Below are 25,086 nucleotides of genomic sequence, written 5' to 3' on the forward strand. Positions count from 1 at the left end.
GACCACCAGAGGGGGTACTTTGCAGTCTCATGGAAAAAATACCGATGCACCCATCTAGAATGTGCAATTAAAACTCGCATCAGGAAAAACCGCCTGTGGTATACTGTCTGTTCCACAGTTGAAAGGCAGATTAGCACATCTGTGTGTAACTTCTCTGGTGTAGCTTGGGAGTGTCTTACACCTTGATCATTGCATCGTCTCCTTGCAGTGGACGGTACTGGGCTTATATTTATATTTTTAGTCGGGCTAAAAATTGTTCAGTGAAAGCTTATTTGATTTGAGGGGATTATTATTGAAAAAAGGGCTGAGTTAGGACTAAAACATTTGGTGTTGCAAAGTGGGAGAACAGGGTAGTGATTGACTTGTTTCCTGTTTTACTGTAAATGTGATCAAAGGTTTCATTTTTTACCTAAGGTACAGTAATACTCTATGTATGAGGTGGTTTGGAGGTGAAGCCGGAAACCTTCAGAAATGGCTCAAGGCAGAATTCTGTGTCACATGCCATGTACTATAATACAGTGTAAACTTTTACGTACTTTTTAACTGGGAATAGGCACAGATAATTTCTGAAATACTGTATATGCGGCATTGCAGGCCTTAGGGAAATATGTGATTGGAATTACAAATATCAGTTAATTGACTTCTTAAGCTGAAACTCCATTGTTTTTTTTTTCCTTTGGAAGGTATCAGAAAAAGAACAAATGACAATTACGTCAATTTAAAAGTAATGGTAGCTATACTTTGCAGTATATTAGAGTGTCTAAAATCTGTTTTACTGAAATGCAAACAGTACGATCCCTCATACTCATACTGGTATGCATCCCACTAATTGGGAATAGGTGGAATAGGAAATAAATATTCCATTATTACAGGTTTGCAGCAGGTGTGCTAATCAGTTCATCCTCTTAAACACAGGCACAGAACTAGAACCTAAAAAAGCACATTCAGAATCAATTTATGGAAATGGAATCCATCAAAATATTATTTGGTGGGATTATTATTCCCATATGAAGTCCTTTTCCGTTTAAAATGGTTATTAAATGATATGCCAGTGACATGTATTTTCCTGTTCTCCTTTTACTTTCTTTAATTTGAACCCCAAGCTCCCACTGATGTTTTAATGGGGCAAAGAGTGAAGCAGTATCCGTGTGTGGTAATGTGTGTTCATTTTCAGTGTAGAATACTGCTGCAGTCTGTGGAATTCAGTGACAAACATCCAATGTCAAAACACTCAACATTCAATGTCATCTGTATTGCTAGTCATCGCCCTGCTGTGCTGGCTTTTCATTTTTTAAATGGCCTTGTCTGGAATGGTGGAAAAGCTGTAGTATCATGCCCAGAGCTGTTGCACATACAGTATGATATGTTTTCTTTTCCAGTGGTTCAAGACTGTCCATTATGCCCTCAGGTCAGCTGGAAAGCTGTTTTGTCATTAAAAAGTATGTTCACACTGCTGATGGAGTTTTCTGAAATGTCAGTGTTCTCATCTGCCAGCTTATATATTTGAAAGGGACAAGCAAATATTTATTAAAACATATGAAACCATAGAGTGATATTTTATACCAGGTTCAGCAGTTGGGATGTATAGTACGTATACTCCGGGTTTACATTTTTAGGTAAAAAAAACAGTGCCATCATGATTGCGATAATTATCCAAAAGCTTTTCATTTAATAATTAGTTTAGGGAAGGTAGCCCATTTCTTCATGGAATATGGACTCTTATGACTTCAGTAATGTCTGTCAGGATTGAATGACATTAATAATAATGTCCTTTACCAAGTCTGATTTATGGAATTTTATCTTTGATGCTTAGCCTGTTTTCTTGTAGATTGCCCTTGGTTGAAAAATAATTGACAAAAAAATGAATATATATGCTATGACTAACTGAAATGTGTTCAAATGTGCACTGCAGGTGTGCTTTATTATAGCTTTGCGTTCGTGCTTGTATCATGTTAGAATTAGGGCCCGTGCTAAGCTTTTCACATTTCTCTTCCTGGGAAAATATGCCCTTACAATTTTGCTTGCCCCAGCAATCATTAAATAAATAGTTATACATCCATGCCTTTTAATTTAGACTATTATTAATTTAGTATTGATGTACTGTTGATGGAATAAACTGGGGGAAGCACAGAGGAACCGTGTACTGTGGATTTTTACAGTCACTTTAATATTAATAATTTATTTGGCTGATGCATTTATACAAAAGAACTTACATTTGTACAGCTGAGTATCTTATTGAAGCGATCCGAGTGAAGTAATTGCTTAAAGGTATAGTATAACAACAGTGCCACACCCAGGTTTTCAACCCCATGACCTTCCTGGTGTGAGTTGGGAGTCGCACTGCTGCTGTAATATCTAAACTATGTAAAATTAAATTCTGAAGATGAACTGTCAAGCGTTGAATAAAATGTTGGTGGTTTTCCCCTTCTCCCCAAAACTAAAAACAGTTTAAAAAAAGCAGTGCTTTTTCCAACAGCGAGAAATTCCTCGGACGTCCTTTCTCTGACTGCGGGTTAAATAGTGTCTTTTTGTACAGTCCCGTTTTTAGTGATAAGAACAGGTTGGGACACCGGTGTTTATGGTTCTGTAAGGTGAGCGTAGGTGTGGATTCCTTTGTGTATCATTTAAATACCATTGTGTGTTTTTTCAGAACATTTTGAGAATTTATCTTGCCTTCTGTACGTCATGAACATGTATGTAGTCAAAATGTATTGCTTTTTTAAAAACACGTCTTATGATATCAATACAGTTTAGCCATTTTAATACGTGTATGGATGTTTTTGAAAGAGAAACACGGCATTTGGCGCCCTCTGCTGGAATGTCAAGCTGCGTGTCTTTGTTTTATTACACCAGAAGCTCGTTCCACGTGTTTCTTTTCTTGCGTGAACTTGCAGAGAAACACTACAGAGGTGTATTGTGGTCTTCACTGGACAGGTTTTATACAGCAGAATTCCATCAGTGAAACCTATTGATAACCTCCCCCTGCATTTTAACCTTAATGTTTCAATTAAATGTGCTGACTGCTGTTTTTTTAATCAGGTTAGTTCTTTAAGTATTTTGACACTTTCTGCTTAAATTCCATTCTCTTGCTGATGAATAAGATCTATTTAATTTTTTGTGACAAGTACTGTAATTCAGTACTTCAAAGAAGAGAATAATATTCTTTAAATGTTTTTCTAAATACAGTTTCAACATGTTGTAGCTTTCAACATGTTAAGCCAGTGAAATTGAAGAACAACCTGCTTCTTTTTAAAGTTCAGGGATGTTAATTTTAGTAATTTATGATTTCTGCTCTTTTAATTAAGGCAACAAGGAGTCATAGCTGATATAGTTATACTGTTATACTATACTATAGTTATACCAAGTTATAGTTTAAATATAATTGCCACATTGTGGACAATTTTGAAAGAAAGGTTGTTGAACTAACTTTTAACTTTTAAATGTGAAGATATGTAAACTGAGCTTCCTAAAAGACAATTACCTACATTTAAATATGTATTCTTTAAAATGTGCTGTTACCATTTAGAAGCTGTACTTTCTTGATAGAATATAAAAGAAGTGTATCATGAACTAGGCAGACTTACTTTCTGCCTGCTCTATAAAGATGAGGTATGGGGAAGATTGTTTAAAGACGGTATGGGGAAATGTTCTTAAGGTTGTGTGTTGCTCAGCTCTCAGTGGTTTCCTGAATTGGTATGCAGGAAGTAATAAAAAGTGTGTTGGCTTCCTATCAGGAAACCATACAACAGCAACACTAAATAGACAAAGGAGTCTGAAAAACCTTAGAAAACTGTTAAGTAAATAATATTGGGAAAAATACCTTGTAATAGCTCGTTGCTAGGTGTTTTTCCTAGAATAAAACATTGAGCTAGAGTTTATTTTAAGAATAAACTCAAGCTCAATCTTAAATTTTGACTTCTCTCTAAAGCTCAGTGATTGAAGCCATTAAGTTTGATGATGTTGCAAATTTAAGTCTTGCATTAGAATATGATTGACTTGACTTCTGAAGAACTCAGGTTTCTGCACATTATTATCGTCTTTTAAACATATCTAAAATCGGAGTGTTCTCTCTCACCGGTCCTGTCTTTTCTTCTGTGTCTTTCTCCCTTGCTTAGGTGGCATCGGGGGAATGCAACGAGGACACTGAAGTTTACAACATCACCCTGTGCACTGGGGATGAGTTAACTTTAATGGGCCAGGCAGAGATCCTGTACGCCAAAACGTCCAGGGAGAAGTCCAGGCTCAACACCATCTTCAAGAGGATCGGAAAGCTGAACTCCATCAGCAAGCTGGGCCGCGGCAAGATGCCCTGCCTCATCTGCATGAACCACCGGACCAACGAGAGCATCAGCCTGCCGTTCCAGTGCAAGGGGCGCTTCAGCACGCGCAGCCCCCTGGAGCTCCAGATGCAGGAAGGGGAGCACACCATCCGCAACATCGTGGAGAAAACCCGCTTGCCCGTCAACGTCACCGTGCCGAGCGCCCCTCCCAGGAATCAGCACGACCTCCACCTCATCCGCGAGGGCCACCGCTACAAGTTCGTCAACATCCAGACCAAGACGGTGGTCGTCTGCTGCATCCTGCGCAGCAGCAAAGTCGTCCCCACCCACTTCCCGCTGCACCTGGCCGTGCCCAAGTTCACCGTCCCGGAGGGCCTCCTGAAAAACGAGCCCTGGTTGGAGACCCTGGTGCATCGCTGGTTCGCCTACTGCCAGGAGCAGTTCGACATCGACGATTACTCGCGGGCCGTGCGGGACGTGAGGGCGGACTGGAACGAAGACTGTAAGAGCCCAAAGAAGAGCGGGGGCGGCGGCGGCGGCGGCGGCGGCGGCGGCTGCCAAGGGCACTCTCACGTGCCCAGCTCCCTGAGCTACGCACGAGACGAACTGACTCAGTCTTTCCACCGCCTTTCGGTCTGTGTGTATGGAAACAACCTTCACGGCAACAGCGAGGTCAACCTGCAGGGATGTAAGAATCTGTGCGGCGACTGGGCTCTGTTCTCTCACGACCCTGTGCACTATTCGGACTCGGGCGACAGCGGGAGTGACTATCATTTCCCCGAAATGACCGAGGAACCGGGCCAATCTGTTCCTTCGAAGTCGGAGCTTCCTTACGAGGAGCTGTGGCTGGACCAGGGCAGGTCTGCTGCACAGACTGTGCCTTGTTCTGCTGCCGAAAAGAACAAGTGTGATGGCAACAGGAGCTCCATTAGGTCAAAGAGTTCGACGTCACCTCCCTTTCCTGTCTCGGGCCCCTCGGCCTCGGTCATGGTTTCTGAAATTTGTCTACCTCCACCTCCAGTGCCTCCGAAGTCTGAAGCTGTAAGTAAATTTGAGAGAAGTGCTGCCTTTAAAACTGTCAAGAAATGGCTGCTTGTTTCTATCAGTTTATTCCCCGTTGCCTCATTCATTTTCATTTTCAATTAAATTTAAAAGCAGATGCAGAATTACAAACATCCAGGCATTTCCTGCTTTTGTACAGTATTAAATGTACGTTTTCTCATATCCACCCATCAGTTTCCTCACTGCTTTATCCAATACAGGGTACTGGGGAAGCTGGAGCCTATCCTGGCAAGCAACAGGCACAATGTGGGATACACCCTGGACAGGATGTCAGTCCATCACAGGGCACACACAGACACAGACTCACACACACTCACACCAGAGACAGTTTTCCCAGAAGCCATTGAACCTACCAGCATGTCTTTGTACTGTAGGAGGAAACCCATGTGAACAATATAACAAATTAAAATGTGCCATAGTAGCTTAAGAACATTAGAAAGATTGCAAATTAGAGGAGCTCTGCTCTTATTGTTTTAAATGGCGCACAAGGTGTCAACATACCTGATCAAAATGTGGTAGTTGCACAGCTGCATTCACTTTTAAACTTAATTTAATTTCAGTTTAGTCCTCTGCAGTTGGATGCAGCCATGAAGAAATCAGCACTCACCTTGTGGTGACACATTTAATTTTGTACATCTCTGAGTAGGAAACTAAGAGAAAAATCTTCATAACATAGGCAGGTGAGTTTTGGAAAAATAAACATGAACACTTTGAATTCTGTGTGGACATATATTAAATTAAATGGACCATCTTGATAACAAAATACACTCTACTTCACCAAAGGGTGGATTCTTTTTAAGGACTGAAAAAAAGAAAGAATGACAAAGCAATCAAATTTTCCATAATACCATATGAAGATGCTGATATTAGTTTTATAATTGTTTGAGTATGCCAAAGATATTATATTGTTTCAAAAGTATTCCTCAGAAGGATACAAGGGCTTGGAGTGACTTCTAGTCATCAAATATAAAAGCATAATACCACACAGAAGGTTACTAACACATCAACGCATCAGCTGCTGGGTGGTCTGTATTACTGCACATGGCTTTTGTGCCAGTGCATTGATAATGTCTAGTATGCTTCGGTTGTGACATATAGTAAGTTAGAATTCTGGACTTCTGATTTGAGGATCATGGATTTAGTTTACAGATGGGATGCTGCTTTTGTACCTAAGACACTTAATTCTGCTCAAGCTTGTTATTATGGTCTGTAAATTAGTGTTTGTTCTCAATTGATTTACCTGGTATAATACAGTAAATGAACAGCTCATTGCGATGAAGAAGTTTGTGGTGTAAATACATTATGTCCAGATGAGTTATGTATTCTTGTTTCAGTGTTGCATATTATATTTTTGCAGGTTTCTTGAAATTTAGCACAAACATATTATTACAGAAAGTTGTAACGGACAAATGGCAGTTGTTTTTGTTTTCTTGGGTTTCCTGAATTGCATATTTGGCTATTTTTGTCCTTTGATTTGCATTTGTTCTCAACTTAGCAGCACTAGGAAGTGAAATGAAACCCTTTGTTACCCTTCCACATCTTTAATGTTATATTTCTAGGGCCCAAAACCTCTACCACAGTGTTAGTTTCAAATGCTATTGAAAATGGAAAACAAGTAGCTGACTCCAAATATTAACTTACAGGATGTACAAATAACCGTGTTAAATGCTAAATAGAAGCTTTAATACAGCTATTTTAAAATGAGATCAGGTACAATAGCTTAATGTGCTTCAGGGGGAATTGGTCCTGGTGTGAGCATCTGCTTTGTGATGGACTGGTATCCATCGTTGCCTCCCAGGATAGCCTCTGGCTCCCCTGCGACTCTGTATTGGGATAAAATGGTTAGAAAATGGATGGAATTAAAGGGGGCTTTAGAGCAAGCAAGATCTTGCAAATGCAGAGTGGGGTTTGGCTAGGACACCAGAGTTAACACTCCTACTTATAAACAGTACCAAGGAAGTTTAATAACCAAGTAGACAACACCTTGCTTTAAATTCTCATCTGAAGGAGGCACACATCATATCTAATAGATAATTGATCCAAAGTTCTCATCCAGCATTTGCTGGAAGGAGCCAAGGTATCTGTCTCCTAGAACATGACTGAATCGCTTACTCCCCTTTTGAGTAAAGAATTGTCTCGTGTTCTTGGTTTTTAATGCGCTTCTATGTAATTTCCACTTGTGTGTTCAGCTCCATGTTTTGCTGCGGTTTCTTAAGAAGTCATTTTGTCAAAACCTTTGAGAATTTGGAATACTTGGAGGTCCCTTTCAAAGTCTTCTCTTTTCAAGGCTGAAAAGGTTTATTTCTTTTGTCCTGACAGTGTATTCCTTTAAGCCTGGGAATGAAATGGGTCTAGTTGCTCTTGCCTAGACTCAATCCAGAGCAGCCTTATTTTCTGTGACTTTATAGCCAGAATTGGACAAAATTGTATACAACCGAATGCTTTAAATGAGGCCTTACTAATGTGTTATACATTTGAACATTATATCCCTTGTTTTAAAGTCTGTGCTTTTAACTATGTACCCTAGTATTTTGTTTGCTTTCCCCCCCACATTGTCTAGAAGGCTTAAAATGATGTAAGTCTAAAATGGTAAGAAGAGTGTTCTGCACCTAAAAACTTTTTTTAAGCTTAATTTTCACTAATGTGAATTTTGTTTCTATTGTTTGCTTTTGCTACCTGCATTACTCTGTGTTTGTGTACAGTACATTAGTGTTAGAGGGAGAGACGTAAAACCGAGGTCCTGACTCTCTGTGGTCATTAAAAATCCCAGGGCGTTTCTCGAAAAGAGTAGGGGTGTAACCCCGGCGTCCTGGCCAAATTTCCCCCTGGTCTTTACCAATCATGGCCTCCTAACATCCCCCCTCTATGAATTGGCTTCATTGCTCTGCTCTCCTCCCCACTGAGAGCTGGTGTGTGGTGAGGGTACTGGTGCACTATGGCTGCTGTCACATCATCCAGGTGGGGCTGCACATTGGTGGTGGTGGAGGGAGACCCCATTACCTGTAAAGCGCTTTGAGTGGAGTGTCCAGAGAAGCGCTATATAAGTTTAAGCAATTATTATTATTATTATTATTATTATTATTATTATTATTATTATTATTATTATTAATGGTAGTGTTCAGTCAGGAAGGATAATGGTCATAATACCGATCCTTGTGATATTGTTTAGGTTAGGTTTCTCTCCAGGTCTCTGTACTGGACATAGGAGTGTCTAAAATTGAATATAGTTGTAATAATAAAGGTGATCCCAGACAGGATGTGAACTTGAGTCTTCTAGATAGCAGGATACTGCTACAGCCAGATAGCAGGTCAGGTGACATCATTCACAACATCACATAACATCAATAACATTCACTGTTAGAGTTTTATTTTTGGATTCTAAGAACGTTTAGTGTATTTGGTATTTTCATGGGCCAACAAAACCCAAAACAAATTCTTGAAAGTTCGTAAGAACCACTTTCACTATGAGTGCAGAACGGCTTCCATTTGTTACTTATTCAACACCTAGTTTTGTGTTGTCTTCTTTGTGTTTCTACTGTGTCCTTCTGCACCTATTTTCTTTTGGTATATGACATGGGTAGTGCAGTGGGTATAAGCAGCAATGCTAGTGCTGGGGCCCTGTGTTCAGTTGCTGGGGTGCTGTCTGCATGGAGTTTGTATGTTCGTCCCTTGTGTGATTTGGGTTTCCCCCGGGTGCTCTGGTTTCCTCCCTCGATCCAAACACACACTGGAAGTTTAGCTGACTTCTGGGAGGATTGGCGTCGCATCCAGGATGTGTCCCACCTTGCGCCCGGTGCTTGCTGGGATAGGCTCCAGCTTCCCCGCGCCCCTGCACTGGACAGAGGGTTTAGAAAATGGATGGATGTTACTACTGTATGGGAATGAAATGAATTAATCATGTCTGTGTGATGGATATGTTCCCAGGTGAAGGAAGAGTGCAGACTTCTTAATGCCCCCCCTGTCCCTCCACGGAGCTCCAAGCCAACCTCCACCAACCCTCCTGCCCCTTCATGTGCAACCAAGCACCGGCAGCAACAGACTCGCTCTCCGAGCCCCACGCTGTCCTACTACTCCTCTGGATTACACAACATGTGAGTGCCCTCTTCTCACCGGGTATATACAGTACAGTACTCAATCAGTGGGGGGTGGCTTTATTTTTCCATGCTTCTGATTGTTTTTGCTTTCATACTTCTTCTTGAGAGTAGTTCATATCACTTCCTAATGTGTCCTAATGTGATTCCAAATGTCAATGTGATTCCTATATGGTTCACCCACGAATTGAAGCTGCCATCCTGCACTTTAACCTCATAGTCATTGTTTCATTTCAAATCCAATGTGCAGGACTACAGAGCCAGAACAACAAAAATTGTGTCACTGTCCAGATACTTACGGACTGCCCTGTACATGCTCAAGAAATGTGAACATGCTGTAGTCAAGGGGAAAAAGTGGACACAATGAGTTAAAGTTAGAGTGTAGGGATACTTTTAGTCTGTGCATGACATGATTTCATTTTTGGCAATATACTGTTATTTTAATAGTTTTACATTTGCCTTGAAACATTACAGGTTATATACGGTTTTTAGGTTATGTTATTTAGTCTTCAAACATAATTAAGGACTAATTTTGAAATTTGATTTTTTTTTCCTTGGGCCAGTGTTCTTTCACATCGATGTACATCGATGTATTTTCCATTCCAACAAATGATTGTTAGCAAACTCGGTTATTAAGGGATGCTGTGTTTTAAGACAAGCAACAGACAGATATGTCATCCTCAGGAATCCTCTTGTAGGCCGCTACTCTTAATAAAACGTTTTTACTGGTGCATCAGCACTATATTGAACAGTGCAGGGTTACGTAAAAAACAATTTACATCAGTTCAGACTTATGGTAAAATCTCATGGGGACCTATAGTAAAATGTTCCCAGGTCGGAAAGTTTACATTATATCTAAAGAGCATGTCGTTTAGTGATTTCCTTGAATAGCCTGGAGCAGGGGAATGCAGTCTCCACCAGGTCTCTGTTTTATACTTTATTCTCTGTTTTGCGCACCTGTAGCACATTCTGCATATTATCTAGAGGTTTTAGCTGAAACTTTCACGTAACCTGCACTGCAATTATTTCGGGATAACACCCAGGAGATTGTATTATTTAACTGTGTATTTTGTGTTGTGTTTAATTACTAAGATGTAAGCTGTATGCTGGTGTTCAGTTAATCTAATTATAGGGATTTAAATGTTTTTCTTGATTATTTCATTTCACTCCTCCTATAGAAATGAGGGACGTTTACTTGCTTTCTCTCTTTACTTTGTGTACTGAGGTAGCTACTGCTACATTCTCTCTGTTGCTCTCTACTCCCCACTGTGATCAGCACACACACGTGTGAACCTTTAAAGGACAAAAAACCCTGGTGAACCTGTGCTCAGCACACACACCTGTGAACCTTTAAAGGACAAAAAACCCTGGTGAACCTGTGCTCAGCACACACACACCTGTGAACCTTTAAAGCACCATAAATTCTGGTGAACCTGTAGCTCTGCTCTCCTGTCCCTTCTTCCTCACTTGGTGACACAGCTAGAACAAATAAGTGCGGATCGCTGCAATGTCATGGATGGAAATTCTCTGTATGTACAGTATACATGTAATGGCTAAGAATGGGTTGCTTCTGATTTAAATAAAACTTGTGTTACTTTAAAACAAAACTAACAAGCGTTATCCAGGGAGTGGGTGTATAAGGATTTTATCTGTGATGTGTTACTACCACTGTAGACTAGTAAAAGGATTTTTAGAAACGTAAAGGAAGAGTCAGGATTGTAATGTCTGCGAAACATCTTTTGGTATAAGGCTGTTTTTTTTATTGTTGTCTCTTTTTGATTTTATCTTTCCTAGTGCTGTCACAGAGAATGATGTAACACACCCAGCTGAACAAAATCCCGTCTGTTACCCCTGTAACTGGATGAAACCTGATGCGACCAACAACGACAGACTCTCCCCCTTTGGAAGTCCAACGTTTGAAGGTGTGCCTTCCCGGTCTTCATGGCCAAACAACTTCTGCGGAGGAGATTCTCATGGGATTAATGATTTTTTACCGGTTCAGTGTCGAAGCTATTACAGCTATCCGCGGCAGAAGACCCCAGGTACCCCAAAGGGCAACCCCGCGGCACCCTTCGACTTCGAAGGGAGTGAGCTTTCTGAAGGATGCACATTGCCTTCTAAAACTGGTGACACACCTCACATGGTTCCAGGCTGCCCCAAATCTGCAAGTTACTCCCTAGATTCATGCACAGACAAAGCTTTGGCAGAATGTAGCGCAAAACAAAGCGTGTCATGTCCCATCTTGCCACCAAGAGCACCTAAAGTGACTGATGAAAACCAAGTGGCAGAGGTTTCATCATTAAAGTCGGCCGTTAACAGTGGAGGGGAAGATGCTCAGATTATCTCCACAGACCACCAGGAGGATCAGTCAGTAAACAGCAAGGGCGTGCCAGACATCTTCTCTATTTCATATCCTTTCTCTTCACCCCTACACCTCCAGTTGGCACCGAGATCATGTGGTGATGGGTCACCATGGCAGCCACCAACTGACCTTACTGGACTCTCCATTGAAGAGGTGTCAAAGTCCCTTCGTTTTATAGGCCTTGCTGAAGACGTTGTGTCACTGTTTGTCACCGAAAAGATTGATGGGAATTTACTCATACAACTGACTGAGGAGATTTTGTCAGAAGACTTCAGGCTGAGCAAGTTGCAAGTCAAGAAACTTATGCAGTTCATCAGTGGGTGGAGGCCCAAAATTTAATCTGGGAATAAACAGGTTGACAGACCAGTGTTTGTCAGAAATATGCTGCAAATGCTGACATAACTTCAGCATTCTGGGTTGCACTAGCCAACTTTGTATTTAAATAAATTTGGTGCAGTTTATTGCTATGCAGATTCTGGTACCAAACATTGTCTGTTGTTTTTGTCCATAGTATGGAACAAGAATGATTAAATCCAGTGCGATGGAACTGTGCCTTGTGCATTAACTGTACATGTCATTATATCTTAGTCTGCATTAAATCATTTTTGATCCTGATTGTTTTTAGAAGCAGGTTAAAAATAAAATGCTAAACTTGCCCAGACAAGACCAAAGCCTTACAGAGATGGAAAGTGTATTTTTCTTCATAACTATCCTTTGTGCATTTTCCTGGTTGAATATGAATAAATATAAAGATATCTGAAAATGCTTGCAATTTTTGCTTAGCTTGCTTTACTGTATTTTTTTTTGTTTGGTACAGAGGACAAAACTCCAATTTTCTTCATGTGCGAAAGTGTATATCTAGTACATTCAATTGGGAATACAGTGATTGCTATAACTGGAGTAGAAGTTTATTAGATAATTCAACAAGCATTTCAAGGTGCTCTTAAGACCATAACCTATAATTAAAAGCCCTTTCTATTCTTTTGAATCTCCAATTACCACCACTTGTACTTCACATCATTTTGAACATTAGCTTTTTGATATGGTATGTGGATAAATATGTGAAGCAGAACTTGCTATTTTCAGAAGATGTTTTACATTGCTCCACTGGTACACGTCATTTCAGGACTTCAAAACATTGAATCCCCCTCCTCGCATTTACATCCAACAAATTCTTTAGGTTGCTTCAAACCAGGACATACAGGATCCTCAAAGGTCACATGTTTGGTCCACTGAAGAGAGCAAGCCGAGGAAACGACAATGAGCCCAGGAATCTCTGTTAGATCCAACATGACACAGTGCTGTGCTTTCCAAAGAACAGGAACTCCACCCTGCCTCGGGCTGTGAACGTCAGAGAGAGGACACGCACGGCTCCCTCGATAGCTCAGTTGGTAGAGCGGAGGACTGTAGTGGAGAAGGCCGGACATCCTTAGGTCGCTGGTTCGAATCCGGCTCGAGGGATGCTACTGTTTTGGGCCTTGACAATCGAAAATGAGCAAACCTCTCTCTCGCTTGGACGGTAAGGCGGTCAGACATTAGAGCGGAGTCGCCGTCTTTAGAATTCTGCATTCTACTGCTCGCGTCTGCTAAGCTTTCCTTTTGCAAAACACTGCGTCAGCGCTGGTGCGCTCAAAACCTAGTCGCAAAGACAAGTGAGACTAAAGGAGGCGCTCGGTGGAGCCCATCGCCGGCACCCTTTCTGTAAGCCTCACCATTGCAGTAGACGTTTGAGTACAAAGCTGTTAAAAAGGAGGCAAGGTATAGCCCCAGAAAGCAAGCAGCACCTTCTGTATTGATGGTCATTCATCCAGTAACCACTTCCTCCTACTCAATATGTTGATGCTTTGATATGCAAACATTTCCCCAGCAGGGGCCACCAATCACCCAGAGCCACACCTCACCCATTAATCAGTGCCAGGCCCACAAGCTAGAGCCCAGGCTGCGCCAGCCGGGAATCGAACCCGGGTCGCAAGAATGGGAATCTTGCATGATACCACTACACCACTGGCGCCCACGGAGAGAGCTTGCTCACACCACAGTTTAAGCCTCTTATCCTCTCACAGGCCAAAGGGAGCAAAGCCCTTCTTTTTGCCCAGCCCACACACCCCACAATTACCTCTGCCCTGCCTAATTTGAAGCTTTGGGAATTTGCAACGAGAAGAGCCGACGGAAGAGGAAAAAAATGCCAAAGACGTACCACCATTGTTTCACTGTCGTCTTCCAGGCCCCTTTGACTCCGTCCAGGACAAACACCACACAAGGACCTCTGCGCTGCTAATGCGGAATTCTGTGCCCTTGCAATGAGGAGGGCCGCAAACAAAAGCCCGGGGGGTGGGGCTTAGACCTGAGTCACCATAACACCCGAACAGGGACTTGAACCCTGGACCCTCAGATTAAAAGTCTGATGCTCTACCGACTCAGCTATCCGGGCTCTACGACAGAAGCAGGAGCAGCAGCAGGGACATACAGGATCCTCAAAGGCCACATGTTTGGTCCACTGAAGAGAGCAAGCCGAGGAAACGACAACGAGCCCAGGAATCTCTGTTAGATCCAACATGACACAGTGCTGTGCTTTCCAAAGAACAGGAACTCCACCCTGCCTCGGGCTGTGAACGTCAGAGAGAGGACACGCACGGCTCCCTCGATAGCTCAGTTGGTAGAGCGGAGGACTGTAGTGGAGAAGGTCGGACATCCTTAGGTCGCTGGTTTGAATCCGGCTCGAGGGACGCTACTGTTTTGGCCCTTGACAATCAAAAAAGAAGAAAATGAGCAAACCTCTCTCTCGCTTGGACCGTAAGGCGGTCAGACATTAGAGCGGAGTCGCCGTCTTTAGAATTCTGCATTCTACTGCTCGCGTCTGCTAAGCTTTCCTTTTGCAAAACACTGCGTCAGCGCTGGTGCGCTCAAAACCTAGTCGCAAAGACAAGTGAGACTAAAGGAGGCGCTCGGTGGAGCCCATCGCCGGCACCCTTTCTGTAAGCCTCACCATTGCAGTAGACGTTTGAGTACAAAGCTGTTAAAAAGGAGGCAAGGTATAGCCCCAGAATGCAAGCAGCACCTTCTGTATTGATGGTCATTCATCCAGTAACCACTTCCTCCTACTCAATATGTTGATGCTTTGATATGCAAACATTTCCCCAGCAGGGGCCACCAATCACCCAGAGCCACACCTCACCCATTAATCAGTGCCAGGCCCACAAGCTAGAGCCCAGGCTGCGCCAGCCCGGAATCGAACCCGGGTCGCAAGAATGGGAATCTTGCATGATACCACTACACCACTGGCGCCCACGGAGAGAGCTTGCTCACACCACAGTTTAAGCCTCTTATCCTCTCACAGGCCAAAGGGAGCAAAGCCCTTCTTTTTGCCCAGCCCACACACCCCACAATTACCTCTGCCCTGCCTAATTTGAAGCTTTGGGAATTTGCAACGAGAAGAGCCGACGGAAGAGGAAAAAAATGCCAAAGACGTACCACCATTGTTTCACTGTCGTCTTCCAGGCCCCTTTGACTCCGTCCAGGACAAACACCACACAAGGACCTCTGCGCTGCTAATGCGGAATTCTGTGCCCTTGCAATGAGGAGGGCCGCAAACAAAAGCCCAGGGGGTGGGGCTTAGACCTGAGTCACCATAACACCCGAACAGGGACTTGAACCCTGGACCCTCAGATTAAAAGTCTGATGCTCTACCGACTGAGCTATCCGGGCTCTACGACAGAAGCAGGAGCAGCAGCAGGGACATACAGGATCCTCAAAGGCCACATGTTTGGTCCACTGAAGAGAGCAAGCCGAGGAAACGACAACGAGCCCAGGAATCTCTGTTAGATCCAACATGACACAGTGCCGTGCTTTCCAAAGAACAGGAACTCCACCCTGCCTCGGGCTGTGAATGTCAGAGAGAGGACACGCATGGCTCCCTCGATAGCTCAGTTGGTAGAGCGGAGGACTGTAGTGGAGAAGGCCGGACATCCTTAGGTCGCTGGTTCGAATCCGGCTCGAGGGACGCTACTGTTTTGGCCCTTGACAATCAAAAAAGAAGAAAATGAGCAAACCTCTCTCTCGCTTGGACCGTAAGGCGGTCAGACATTAGAGCGGAGTCGCCGTCTTTAGAATTCTGCATTCTACTGCTCGCGTCTGCTAAGCTTTCCTTTTGCAAAACACTGCGTCAGCGCTGGTGCGCTCAAAACCTAGTCGCAAAGACAAGTGAGACTAAAGGAGGCGCTCGGTGGAGCCCATCGCCGGCACCCTTTCTGTAAGCCTCACCATTGCAGTAGACGTTTGAGTACAAAGCTGTTAAAAAGGAGGCAAGGTATAGCCCCAGAAAGCAAGCAGCACCTTCTGTATTGATGTTCATTCATCCAGTAACCACTTCCTCCTACTCAATATGTTGATGCTTTGATATGCAAACATTTCCCCAGCAGGGGCCACCAATCACCCAGAGCCACACCTCACCCATTAATCAGTGCCAGGCCCACAAGCTAGAGCCCAGGCTGCGCCAGCCAGGAATCGAACCCGGGTCGCAAGAATGGGAATCTTGCATGATACCACTACACCACTGGCGCCCACGGAGAGAGCTTGCTCACACCACAGTTTAAGCCTCTTATCCTCTCACAGGCCAAAGGGAGCAAAGCCCTTCTTTTTGCCCAGCCCACACACCCCACAATTACCTCTGCCCTGCCTAATTTGAAGCTTTGGGAATTTGCAACGAGAAGAGCCGACGGAAGAGGAAAAAAATGCCAAAGACGTACCACCATTGTTTCACTGTCGTCTTCCAGGCCCCTTTGACTCCGTCCAGGACAAACACCACACAAGGACCTCTGCGCTGCTAATGCGGAATTCTGTGCCCTTGCAATGAGGAGGGCCGCAAACAAAAGCCCGGGGGGTGGGGCTTAGACCTGAGTCACCATAACACCCGAACAGGGACTTGAACCCTGGACCCTCAGATTAAAAGTCTGATGCTCTACCGACTGAGCTATCCGGGCTCTGCGACAGAAGCAGGAGCAGCAGCAGGGACATACAGGATCCTCAAAGGCCACATGTTTGGTCCACTGAAGAGAGCAAGCCGAGGAAACGACAACGAGCCCAGGAATCTCTGTTAGATCCAACATGACACAGTGCTGTGCTTTCCAAAGAACAGGAACTCCACCCTGCCTCGGGCTGTAAACGTCAGAGAGAGGACACGCACGGCTCCCTCGATAGCTCAGTTGGTAGAGCGGAGGACTGTAGTGGAGAAGGCCGGACATCCTTAGGTCGCTGGTTTGAATCCGGCTCGAGGGACGCTACTGTTTTGGCCCTTGACAATCAAAAAAGAAGAAAATGAGCAAACCTCTCTCTCGCTTGGACCGTAAGGCGGTCAGACATTAGAGCGGAGTCGCCGTCTTTAGAATTCTGCATTCTACTGCTCGCGTCTGCTAAGCTTTCCTTTTGCAAAACACTGCGTCAGCGCTGGTGCGCTCAAAACCTAGTCGCAAAGACAAGTGAGACTAAAGGAGGCGCTCGGTGGAGCCCATCGCCGGCACCCTTTCTGTAAGCCTCACCATTGCAGTAGACGTTTGAGTACAAAGCTGTTAAAAAGGAGGCAAGGTATAGCCCCAGAAAGCAAGCAGCACCTTCTGTATTGATGGTCATTCATCCAGTAACCACTTCCTCCTACTCAATATGTTGATGCTTTGATATGCAAACATTTCCCCAGCAGGGGCCACCAATCACCCAGAGCCACACCTCACCCATTAATCAGTGCCAGGCCCACAAGCTAGAGCCCAGGCTGCGCCAGCCGGGAATCGAACCCGGGTCGCAAGAATGGGAATCTTGCATGATACCACTACACCACTGGCGCCCACGGAGAGAGCTTGCTCACACCACAGTTTAAGCCTCTTATCCTCTCACAGGCCAAAGGGAGCAAAGCCCTTCTTTTTGCCCAGCCCACACACCCCACAATTACCTCTGCCCTGCCTAATTTGAAGCTTTGGGAATTTGCAACGAGAAGAGCCGACGGAAGAGGAAAAAAATGCCAAAGACGTACCACCATTGTTTCACTGTCGTCTTCCAGGCCCCTTTGACTCCGTCCAGGACAAACACCACACAAGGACCTCTGCGCTGCTAATGCGGAATTCTGTGCCCTTGCAATGAGGAGGGCCGCAAACAAAAGCCCGGGGGATGGGGCTTAGACCTGAGTCACCATAACACCCGAACAGGGACTTGAACCCTGGACCCTCAGATTAAAAGTCTGATGCTCTACCGACTGAGCTATCCGGGCTCTACGACAGAAGCAGGAGCAGCAGCAGGGACATACAGGATCCTCAAAGGCCACATGTTTGGTCCACTGAAGAGAGCAAGCCGAGGAAACGACAACGAGCCCAGGAATCTCTGTTAGATCCAACATGACACAGTGCTGTGCTTTCCAAAGAACAGGAACTCCACCCTGCCTCGGGCTGTGAACGTCAGAGAGAGGACACGCACGGCTCCCTCGATAGCTCAGTTGGTAGAGCGGAGGACTGTAGTGGAGAAGGCCGGACATCCTTAGGTCGCTGGTTCGAATCCGGCTCGAGGGACGCTACTGTTTTGGCCCTTGACAATCAAAAAAGAAGAAAATGAGCAAACCTCTCTCTCGCTTGGACCGTAAGGCGGTCAGACATTAGAGCGGAGTCGCCGTCTTTAGAATTCTGCATTCTACTGCTCGCGTCTGCTAAGCTTTCCTTTTGCAAAACACTGCGTCAGCGCTGGTGCGCTCAAAACCTAATCGCAAAGACAAGTGAGACTAAAGGAGGCGCTCGGTGGAGCCCATCGCCGGCACCCTTTCTGTAAGCCTCACCATTGCAGTAGACGTTTGAGTACAAAGCTGTTAAAAAGGAGGCAAGGTATAGCCCCAGAAAGCAAGCAGCACCTTCTGTATTGATGGTCATTCATCCAGTAACCACTTCCTCCTACTCAATATGTTGATGCTTTGATATGCAAACATTTCCCCAGCAGGGGCCACCAATCACCCAGAGCCACACCTCACCCATTAATCAGTGTCAGGCCCACAAGCTAGAGCCCAGGCTGCGCCAGCCGGGAATCGAACCCGGGTCGTAAGAATGGGAATCTTGCATGATACCACTACACCACTGGCGCCCACGGAGAGAGCTTGCTCACACCACAGTTTAAGCCTCTTATCCTCTCACAGGCCAAAGGGAGCAAAGCCCTTCTTTTTGCCCAGCCCACACACCCCACAATTACCTCTGCCCTGCCTAATATGAAGCTTTGGGAATTTGCAACGAGAAGAGCCGACGGAAGAGGAAAAAAATGCCAAAGACGTACCACCATTGTTTCACTGTCGTCTTCCAGGCCCCTTTGACTCCGTCCAGGACAAACACCACACAAGGACCTCTGCGCTGCTAATGCGGAAGTCTGTGCCCTTGCAATGAGGAGGGCCGCAAACAAAAGCCCGGGGGGTGGGGCTTAGACCTGAGTCACCATAACACCCGAACAGGGACTTGAACCCTGGACCCTCAGATTAAAAGTCTGATGCTCTACCGACTGAGCTATCCGGGCTCTACGACAGAAGCAGGAGCAGCAGCAGGGACATACAGGATCCTCAAAGGCCACATGTTTGGTCCACTGAAGAGAGCAAGCCGAGGAAACGACAACGAGCCCAGGAATCTCTGTTAGATCCAACATGACACAGTGCCGTGCTTTCCAAAGAACAGGAACTCCACCCTGCCTCGGGCTGTGAACGTCAGAGAGAGGACACGCACGGCTCCCTCGACACCTCAGTTGGTAGAGCGGAGGACTGTAGTGGAGAAGGCCGGACATCCTTAGGTCGCTGGTTTGAATCCGGCTCGAGGGACGCTACTGTTTTGGCCCTTGACAATCAAAAAAGAAGAAAATGAGCAAACCTCTCTCTCGCTTGGACCGTAAGGCGGTCAGACATTAGAGCGGAGTCGCCGTCTTTAGAATTCTGCATTCTACTGCTCGCGTCTGCTAAGCTTTCCTTTTGCAAAACACTGCGTCAGCGCTGGTGCGCTCAAAACCTAGTCGCAAAGACAAGTGAGACTAAAGGAGGCGCTCGGTGGAGCCCATCGCCGGCACCCTTTCTGTAAGCCTCACCATTGCAGTAGACGTTTGAGTACAAAGCTGTTAAAAAGGAGGCAAGGTATAGCCCCAGAAAGCAAGCAGCACCTTCTGTATTGATGGTCATTCATCCAGTAACCACTTCCTCCTACTCAATATGTTGATGCTTTGATATGCAAACATTTCCCCAGCAGGGGCCACCAATCACCCAGAGCCACACCTCACCCATTAATCAGTGCCAGGCCCACAAGCTAGAGCCCAGGCTGCGCCAGCCGGGAATCGAACCCGGGTCGCAAGAATGGGAATCTTGCATGATACCACTACACCACTGGCGCCCACGGAGAGAGCTTGCTCACACCACAGTTTAAGCCTCTTATCCTCTCACAGGCCAAAGGGAGCAAAGCCCTTCTTTTTGCCCAGCCCACACACCCCACAATTACCTCTGCCCTGCCTAATTTGAAGCTTTGGGAATTTGCAACGAGAAGAGCCGACGGAAGAGGAAAAAAATGCCAAAGACGTACCACCATTGTTTCACTGTCGTCTTCCAGGCCCCTTTGACTCCGTCCAGGACAAACACCACACAAGGACCTCTGCGCTGCTAAGGCGGAATTCTGTGCCCTTGCAATGAGGAGGGCCGCAAACAAAAGCCCGGGGGGTGGGGCTTAGACCTGAGTCACCATAACACCCGAACAGGGACTTGAACCCTGGACCCTCAGATTAAAAGTCTGATGCTCTACCGACTGAGCTATCCGGGCTCTGCGACAGAAGCAGGAGCAGCAGCAGGGACATACAGGATCCTCAAAGGCCACATGTTTGGTCCACTGAAGAGAGCAAGCCGAGGAAACGACAACGAGCCCAGGAATCTCTGTTAGATCCAACATGACACAGTGCTGTGCTTTCCAAAGAACAGGAACTCCACCCTGCCTCGGGCTGTGAACGTCAGAGAGAGGACACGCACGGCTCCCTCGATAGCTCAGTTGGTAGAGCGGAGGACTGTAGTGGAGAAGGCCGGACATCCTTAGGTCGCTGGTTTGAATCCGGCTCGAGGGACGCTACTGTTTTGGCCCTTGACAATCAAAAAAGAAGAAAATGAGCAAACCTCTCTCTCGCTTGGACCGTAAGGCGGTCAGACATTAGAGCGGAGTCGCCGTCTTTAGAATTCTGCATTCTACTGCTCGCGTCTGCTAAGCTTTCCTTTTGCAAAACACTGCGTCAGCGCTGGTGCGCTCAAAACCTAGTCGCAAAGACAAGTGAGACTAAAGAAGGCGCTCGGTGGAGCCCATCGCCGGCACCCTTTCTGTAAGCCTCACCATTGCAGTAGACGTTTGAGTACAAAGCTGTTAAAAAGGAGGCAAGGTATAGCCCCAGAATGCAAGCAGCACCTTCTGTATTGATGGTCATTCATCCAGTAACCACTTCCTCCTACTCAATATGTTGATGCTTTGATATGCAAACATTTCCCCAGCAGGGGCCACCAATCACCCAGAGCCACACCTCACCCATTAATCAGTGCCAGGCCCACCAGCTAGAGCCCAGGCTGCGCCAGCCGGGAATCGAACCCGGGTCGCAAGAATGGGAATCTTGCATGATACCACTACACCACTGGCGCCCACGGAGAGAGCTTGCTCACACCACAGTTTAAGCCTCTTATCCTCTCACAGGCCAAAGGGAGCAAAGCCCTTCTTTTTGCCCAGCCCACACACCCCACAATTACCTCTGCCCTGCCTAATTTGAAGCTTTGGGAATTTGCAACGAGAAGAGCCGACGGAAGAGGAAAAAAATGCCAAAGACGTACCACCATTGTTTCACTGTCGTCTTCCAGGCCCCTTTGACTCCGTCCAGGACAAACACCACACAAGGACCTCTGCGCTGCTAATGCGGAATTCTGTGCCCTTGCAATGAGGAGGGCCGCAAACAAAAGCCCAGGGGGTGGGGCTTAGACCTGAGTCACCATAACACCCGAACAGGGACTTGAACCCTGGACCCTCAGATTAAAAGTCTGATGCTCTACCGACTGAGCTATCCGGGCTCTACGACAGAAGCAGGAGCAGCAGCAGGGACATACAGGATCCTCAAAGGCCACATGTTTGGTCCACTGAAGAGAGCAAGCCGAGGAAACGACAACGAGCCCAGGAATCTCTGTTAGATCCAACATGACACAGTGCTGTGCTTTCCAAAGAACAGGAACTCCACCCTGCCTCGGGCTGTGAACGTCAGAGAGAGGACACGCACGGCTCCCTCGATAGCTCAGTTGGTAGAGCGGAGGACTGTAGTGGAGAAGGCCGGACATCCTTAGGTCGCTGGTTCGAATCCGGCTCGAGGGACGCTACTGTTTTGGCCCTTGACAATCAAAAAAGAAGAAAATGAGCAAACCTCTCTCTCGCTTGGCCCGTAAGGCAGTCAGACATTAGAGCGGAGTCGCCGTCTTTAGAATTCTGCATTCTACTGCTCGCGTCTGCTAAGCTTTCCTTTTGCAAAACACTGCGTCAGCGCTGGTGCGCTCAAAACCTAGTCGCAAAGACAAGTGAGACTAAAGGAGGCGCTCGGTGGAGCCCATCGCCGGCACCCTTTCTGTAAGCCTCACCATTGCAGTAGACGTTTGAGTACAAAGCTGTTAAAAAGGAGGCAAGGTATAGCCCCAGAAAGCAAGCAGCACCTTCTGTATTGATGGTCATTCATCCAGTAACCACTTCCTCCTACTCAATATGTTGATGCTTTGATATGCAAACATTTCCCCAGCAGGGGCCACCAATCACCCAGAGCCACACCTCACCCATTAATCAGTGTCAGGCCCACAAGCTAGAGCCCAGGCTGCGCCAGCCGGGAATCGAACCCGGGTCGTAAGAATGGGAATCTTGCATGATACCACTACACCACTGGCGCCCACGGAGAGAGCTTGCTCACACCACAGTTTAAGCCTCTTATCCTCTCACAGGCCAAAGGGAGCAAAGCCCTTCTTTTTGCCCAGCCCACACACCCCACAATTACCTCTGCCCTGCCTAATTTGAAGCTTTGGGAATTTGCAACGAGAAGAGCCGACGGAAGAGGAAAAAAATGCCAAAGACGTACCACCATTGTTTCACTGTCGTCTTCCAGGCCCCTTTGACTCCGTCCAGGACAAACACCACACAAGGACCTCTGCGCTGCTAATGCGGAAGTCTGTGCCCTTGCAACGAGGAGGGCCGCAAACAAAAGCCCGGGGGGTGGGGCTTAGACCTGAGTCACCATAACACCCGAACAGGGACTTGAACCCTGGACCCTCAGATTAAAAGTCTGATGCTCTACCGACTGAGCTATCCGGGCTCTACGACAAAAGCAGGAGCAGCAGCAGGGACATACAGGATCCTCAAAGGCCACATGTTTGGTCCACTGAAGAGAGCAAGCCGAGGAAACGACAACGAGCCCAGGAATCTCTGTTAGATCCAACATGACACAGTGCTGTGCTTTCCAAAGAACAGGAACTCCACCCTGCCTCGGGCTGTGAACGTCAGAGAGAGGACACGCACGGCTCCCTCGATAGCTCAGTTGGTAGAGCGGAGGACTGTAGTGGAGAAGGCCGGACCTCCTTAGGTCGCTGGTTCGAATCCGGCTCGAGGGACGCTACTGTTTTAGCCCTTGACAATCAAAAAAGAAGAAAATGAGCAAACCTCTCTCTCGCTTGGCCCGTAAGGCGGTCAGACATTAGAGCGGAGTCGCCGTCTTTAGAATTCTGCATTCTACTGCTCGCGTCTGCTAAGCTTTCCTTTGGCAAAACACTGCGTCAGCGCTGGTGCGCTCAAAACCTAGTCGCAAAGACAAGTGAGACTAAAGGAGGCGCTCGGTGGAGCCCATCGCCGGCACCCTTTCTGTAAGCCTCACCATTGCAGTAGACGTTTGAGTACAAAGCTGTTAAAAAGGAGGCAAGGTATAGCCCCAGAAAGCAAGCAGCACCTTCTGTATTGATGGTCATTCATCCAGTAACCACTTCCTCCTACTCAATATGTTGATGCTTTGATATGCAAACATTTCCCCAGCAGGGGCCACCAATCACCCAGAGCCACACCTCACCCATTAATCAGTGCCAGGCTGCGCCAGCCGGGAATCGAACCCGGGTCGCAAGAATGGGAATCTTGCATGATACCACTACACCACTGGCGCCCACGGAGAGAGCTTGCTCACACCACAGTTTAAGCCTCTTATCCTCTCACGGGCCAAAGGGAGCAAAGCCCTTCTTTTTGCCCAGCCCACACACCCCACAATTACCTCTGCCCTGCCTAATTTGAAGCTTTGGGAATTTGCAACGAGAAGAGCCGACGGAAGAGGAAAAAAATGCCAAAGACGTACCACCATTGTTTCACTGTCGTCTTCCAGGCCCCTTTGACTCCGTCCAGGACAAACACCACACAAGGACCTCTGCGCTGCTAATGCGGAATTCTGTGGCCTTGCAATGAGGAGGGCCGCAAACAAAAGCCCGGGGGGTGGGGCTTAGACCTGAGTCACCATAACACCCAAACAGGGACCTGAACCCTGGACCCTCAGATTAAAAGTCTGATGCTCTACCGACTGAGCTATCCGGGCTCTACGACAGAAGCAGGAGGAGCAGCAGCAGGGACATACAGGATCCTCAAAGGCCACATGTTTGGTCCACTGAAGAGAGCAAGCCGAGGAAACGACAACGAGCCCAGGAATCTCTGTTAGATCCAACATGACACAGTGCTGTGCTTTCCAAAGAACAGGAACTCCACCCTGCCTCGGGCTGTGAACGTCAGAGAGAGGACACGCACGGCTCCCTCGATAGCTCAGTTGGTAGAGCGGAGGACTGTAGTGGAGAAGGCCGGACATCCTTAGGTCGCTGGTTCGAATCCGGCTCGAGGGACGCTACTGTTTTGGCCCTTGACAATCAAAAAAGAAGAAAATGAGCAAACCTCTCTCTCGCTTGGCCCGTAAGGCGGTCAGACATTAGAGCGGAGTCGCCGTCTTTAGAATTCTGCATTCTACTGCTCGCGTCTGCTAAGCTTTCCTTTTGCAAAACACTGCGTCAGCGCTGGTGCGCTCAAAACCTAGTCGCAAAGACAAGTGAGACTAAAGGAGGCGCTCGGTGGAGCCCATCGCCGGCACCCTTTCTGTAAGCCTCACCATTGCAGTAGACGTTTGAGTACAAAGCTGTTAAAAAGGAGGCAAGGTATAGCCCCAGAAAGCAAGCAGCACCTTCTGTATTGATGGTCATTCATCCAGTAACCACTTCCTCCTACTCAATATGTTGATG

General features: G+C 46.4%; 1 protein-coding gene and 25 non-coding genes across 26 annotated transcripts in view; 10 read left to right on the top strand and 16 right to left on the bottom strand.

The window, feature by feature from the left end:
* Positions 1–12,558, top strand: part of garem1 (GRB2 associated regulator of MAPK1 subtype 1) — a 72,997-nt gene extending 60,439 nt beyond the window's left edge. Inside the window, exons 4-6 of the mRNA XM_088642516.1 lie at positions 4,116–5,321; positions 9,267–9,433; positions 11,228–12,558. Of these exons, the coding sequence (XP_088498642.1) occupies positions 4,116–5,321; positions 9,267–9,433; positions 11,228–12,134 (2,280 nt within the window). The 3' untranslated portion in view covers positions 12,135–12,558. The remainder of the gene's footprint in view (positions 1–4,115; positions 5,322–9,266; positions 9,434–11,227) is intronic.
* A 610-nt stretch (positions 12,559–13,168) lies between these two features.
* Positions 13,169–13,256, top strand: trnay-gua (transfer RNA tyrosine (anticodon GUA)). Its single transcript is given in 2 exon segments — positions 13,169–13,205; positions 13,221–13,256. It is a non-coding gene; the product is annotated as a tRNA-Tyr (tRNA).
* Positions 13,257–13,735: 479 nt separating this feature from the next.
* Positions 13,736–13,806, bottom strand: trnag-ccc (transfer RNA glycine (anticodon CCC)). The gene has a single exon. It is a non-coding gene; the product is annotated as a tRNA-Gly (tRNA).
* A 627-nt stretch (positions 13,807–14,433) lies between these two features.
* On the top strand, positions 14,434–14,521 carry trnay-gua (transfer RNA tyrosine (anticodon GUA)). Its single transcript is given in 2 exon segments — positions 14,434–14,470; positions 14,486–14,521. It is a non-coding gene; the product is annotated as a tRNA-Tyr (tRNA).
* A 488-nt stretch (positions 14,522–15,009) lies between these two features.
* On the bottom strand, positions 15,010–15,080 carry trnag-ccc (transfer RNA glycine (anticodon CCC)). The gene has a single exon. It is a non-coding gene; the product is annotated as a tRNA-Gly (tRNA).
* Positions 15,081–15,427: 347 nt separating this feature from the next.
* On the bottom strand, positions 15,428–15,500 carry trnak-uuu (transfer RNA lysine (anticodon UUU)). The gene has a single exon. It is a non-coding gene; the product is annotated as a tRNA-Lys (tRNA).
* Positions 15,501–15,707: 207 nt separating this feature from the next.
* trnay-gua (transfer RNA tyrosine (anticodon GUA)) lies at positions 15,708–15,795 on the top strand. The gene is given in 2 exon segments: positions 15,708–15,744; positions 15,760–15,795. It is a non-coding gene; the product is annotated as a tRNA-Tyr (tRNA).
* A 488-nt stretch (positions 15,796–16,283) lies between these two features.
* trnag-ccc (transfer RNA glycine (anticodon CCC)) lies at positions 16,284–16,354 on the bottom strand. The gene has a single exon. It is a non-coding gene; the product is annotated as a tRNA-Gly (tRNA).
* Positions 16,355–16,701: 347 nt separating this feature from the next.
* Positions 16,702–16,774, bottom strand: trnak-uuu (transfer RNA lysine (anticodon UUU)). Its single transcript has one exon. It is a non-coding gene; the product is annotated as a tRNA-Lys (tRNA).
* Positions 16,775–16,981: 207 nt separating this feature from the next.
* On the top strand, positions 16,982–17,069 carry trnay-gua (transfer RNA tyrosine (anticodon GUA)). The gene is given in 2 exon segments: positions 16,982–17,018; positions 17,034–17,069. It is a non-coding gene; the product is annotated as a tRNA-Tyr (tRNA).
* A 488-nt stretch (positions 17,070–17,557) lies between these two features.
* On the bottom strand, positions 17,558–17,628 carry trnag-ccc (transfer RNA glycine (anticodon CCC)). The gene has a single exon. It is a non-coding gene; the product is annotated as a tRNA-Gly (tRNA).
* A 347-nt stretch (positions 17,629–17,975) lies between these two features.
* trnak-uuu (transfer RNA lysine (anticodon UUU)) lies at positions 17,976–18,048 on the bottom strand. The gene has a single exon. It is a non-coding gene; the product is annotated as a tRNA-Lys (tRNA).
* A 207-nt stretch (positions 18,049–18,255) lies between these two features.
* trnay-gua (transfer RNA tyrosine (anticodon GUA)) lies at positions 18,256–18,343 on the top strand. The gene is given in 2 exon segments: positions 18,256–18,292; positions 18,308–18,343. It is a non-coding gene; the product is annotated as a tRNA-Tyr (tRNA).
* A 488-nt stretch (positions 18,344–18,831) lies between these two features.
* trnag-ccc (transfer RNA glycine (anticodon CCC)) lies at positions 18,832–18,902 on the bottom strand. Its single transcript has one exon. It is a non-coding gene; the product is annotated as a tRNA-Gly (tRNA).
* A 347-nt stretch (positions 18,903–19,249) lies between these two features.
* On the bottom strand, positions 19,250–19,322 carry trnak-uuu (transfer RNA lysine (anticodon UUU)). The gene has a single exon. It is a non-coding gene; the product is annotated as a tRNA-Lys (tRNA).
* A 783-nt stretch (positions 19,323–20,105) lies between these two features.
* trnag-ccc (transfer RNA glycine (anticodon CCC)) lies at positions 20,106–20,176 on the bottom strand. The gene has a single exon. It is a non-coding gene; the product is annotated as a tRNA-Gly (tRNA).
* A 347-nt stretch (positions 20,177–20,523) lies between these two features.
* trnak-uuu (transfer RNA lysine (anticodon UUU)) lies at positions 20,524–20,596 on the bottom strand. Its single transcript has one exon. It is a non-coding gene; the product is annotated as a tRNA-Lys (tRNA).
* A 207-nt stretch (positions 20,597–20,803) lies between these two features.
* trnay-gua (transfer RNA tyrosine (anticodon GUA)) lies at positions 20,804–20,891 on the top strand. Its single transcript is given in 2 exon segments — positions 20,804–20,840; positions 20,856–20,891. It is a non-coding gene; the product is annotated as a tRNA-Tyr (tRNA).
* A 488-nt stretch (positions 20,892–21,379) lies between these two features.
* On the bottom strand, positions 21,380–21,450 carry trnag-ccc (transfer RNA glycine (anticodon CCC)). The gene has a single exon. It is a non-coding gene; the product is annotated as a tRNA-Gly (tRNA).
* Positions 21,451–21,797: 347 nt separating this feature from the next.
* On the bottom strand, positions 21,798–21,870 carry trnak-uuu (transfer RNA lysine (anticodon UUU)). Its single transcript has one exon. It is a non-coding gene; the product is annotated as a tRNA-Lys (tRNA).
* Positions 21,871–22,077: 207 nt separating this feature from the next.
* Positions 22,078–22,165, top strand: trnay-gua (transfer RNA tyrosine (anticodon GUA)). The gene is given in 2 exon segments: positions 22,078–22,114; positions 22,130–22,165. It is a non-coding gene; the product is annotated as a tRNA-Tyr (tRNA).
* A 488-nt stretch (positions 22,166–22,653) lies between these two features.
* Positions 22,654–22,724, bottom strand: trnag-ccc (transfer RNA glycine (anticodon CCC)). Its single transcript has one exon. It is a non-coding gene; the product is annotated as a tRNA-Gly (tRNA).
* A 347-nt stretch (positions 22,725–23,071) lies between these two features.
* On the bottom strand, positions 23,072–23,144 carry trnak-uuu (transfer RNA lysine (anticodon UUU)). The gene has a single exon. It is a non-coding gene; the product is annotated as a tRNA-Lys (tRNA).
* A 207-nt stretch (positions 23,145–23,351) lies between these two features.
* trnay-gua (transfer RNA tyrosine (anticodon GUA)) lies at positions 23,352–23,439 on the top strand. Its single transcript is given in 2 exon segments — positions 23,352–23,388; positions 23,404–23,439. It is a non-coding gene; the product is annotated as a tRNA-Tyr (tRNA).
* A 468-nt stretch (positions 23,440–23,907) lies between these two features.
* trnag-ccc (transfer RNA glycine (anticodon CCC)) lies at positions 23,908–23,978 on the bottom strand. The gene has a single exon. It is a non-coding gene; the product is annotated as a tRNA-Gly (tRNA).
* A 630-nt stretch (positions 23,979–24,608) lies between these two features.
* Positions 24,609–24,696, top strand: trnay-gua (transfer RNA tyrosine (anticodon GUA)). Its single transcript is given in 2 exon segments — positions 24,609–24,645; positions 24,661–24,696. It is a non-coding gene; the product is annotated as a tRNA-Tyr (tRNA).
* Positions 24,697–25,086: the final 390 nt, after the last annotated feature.

This window comes from Lepisosteus platostomus, chromosome 8 (genome assembly GCF_059453375.1).
Source record: "Lepisosteus platostomus isolate fLepPlt1 chromosome 8, fLepPlt1.hap1, whole genome shotgun sequence".
Lineage (NCBI taxonomy): Eukaryota > Metazoa > Chordata > Actinopteri > Semionotiformes > Lepisosteidae > Lepisosteus > Lepisosteus platostomus.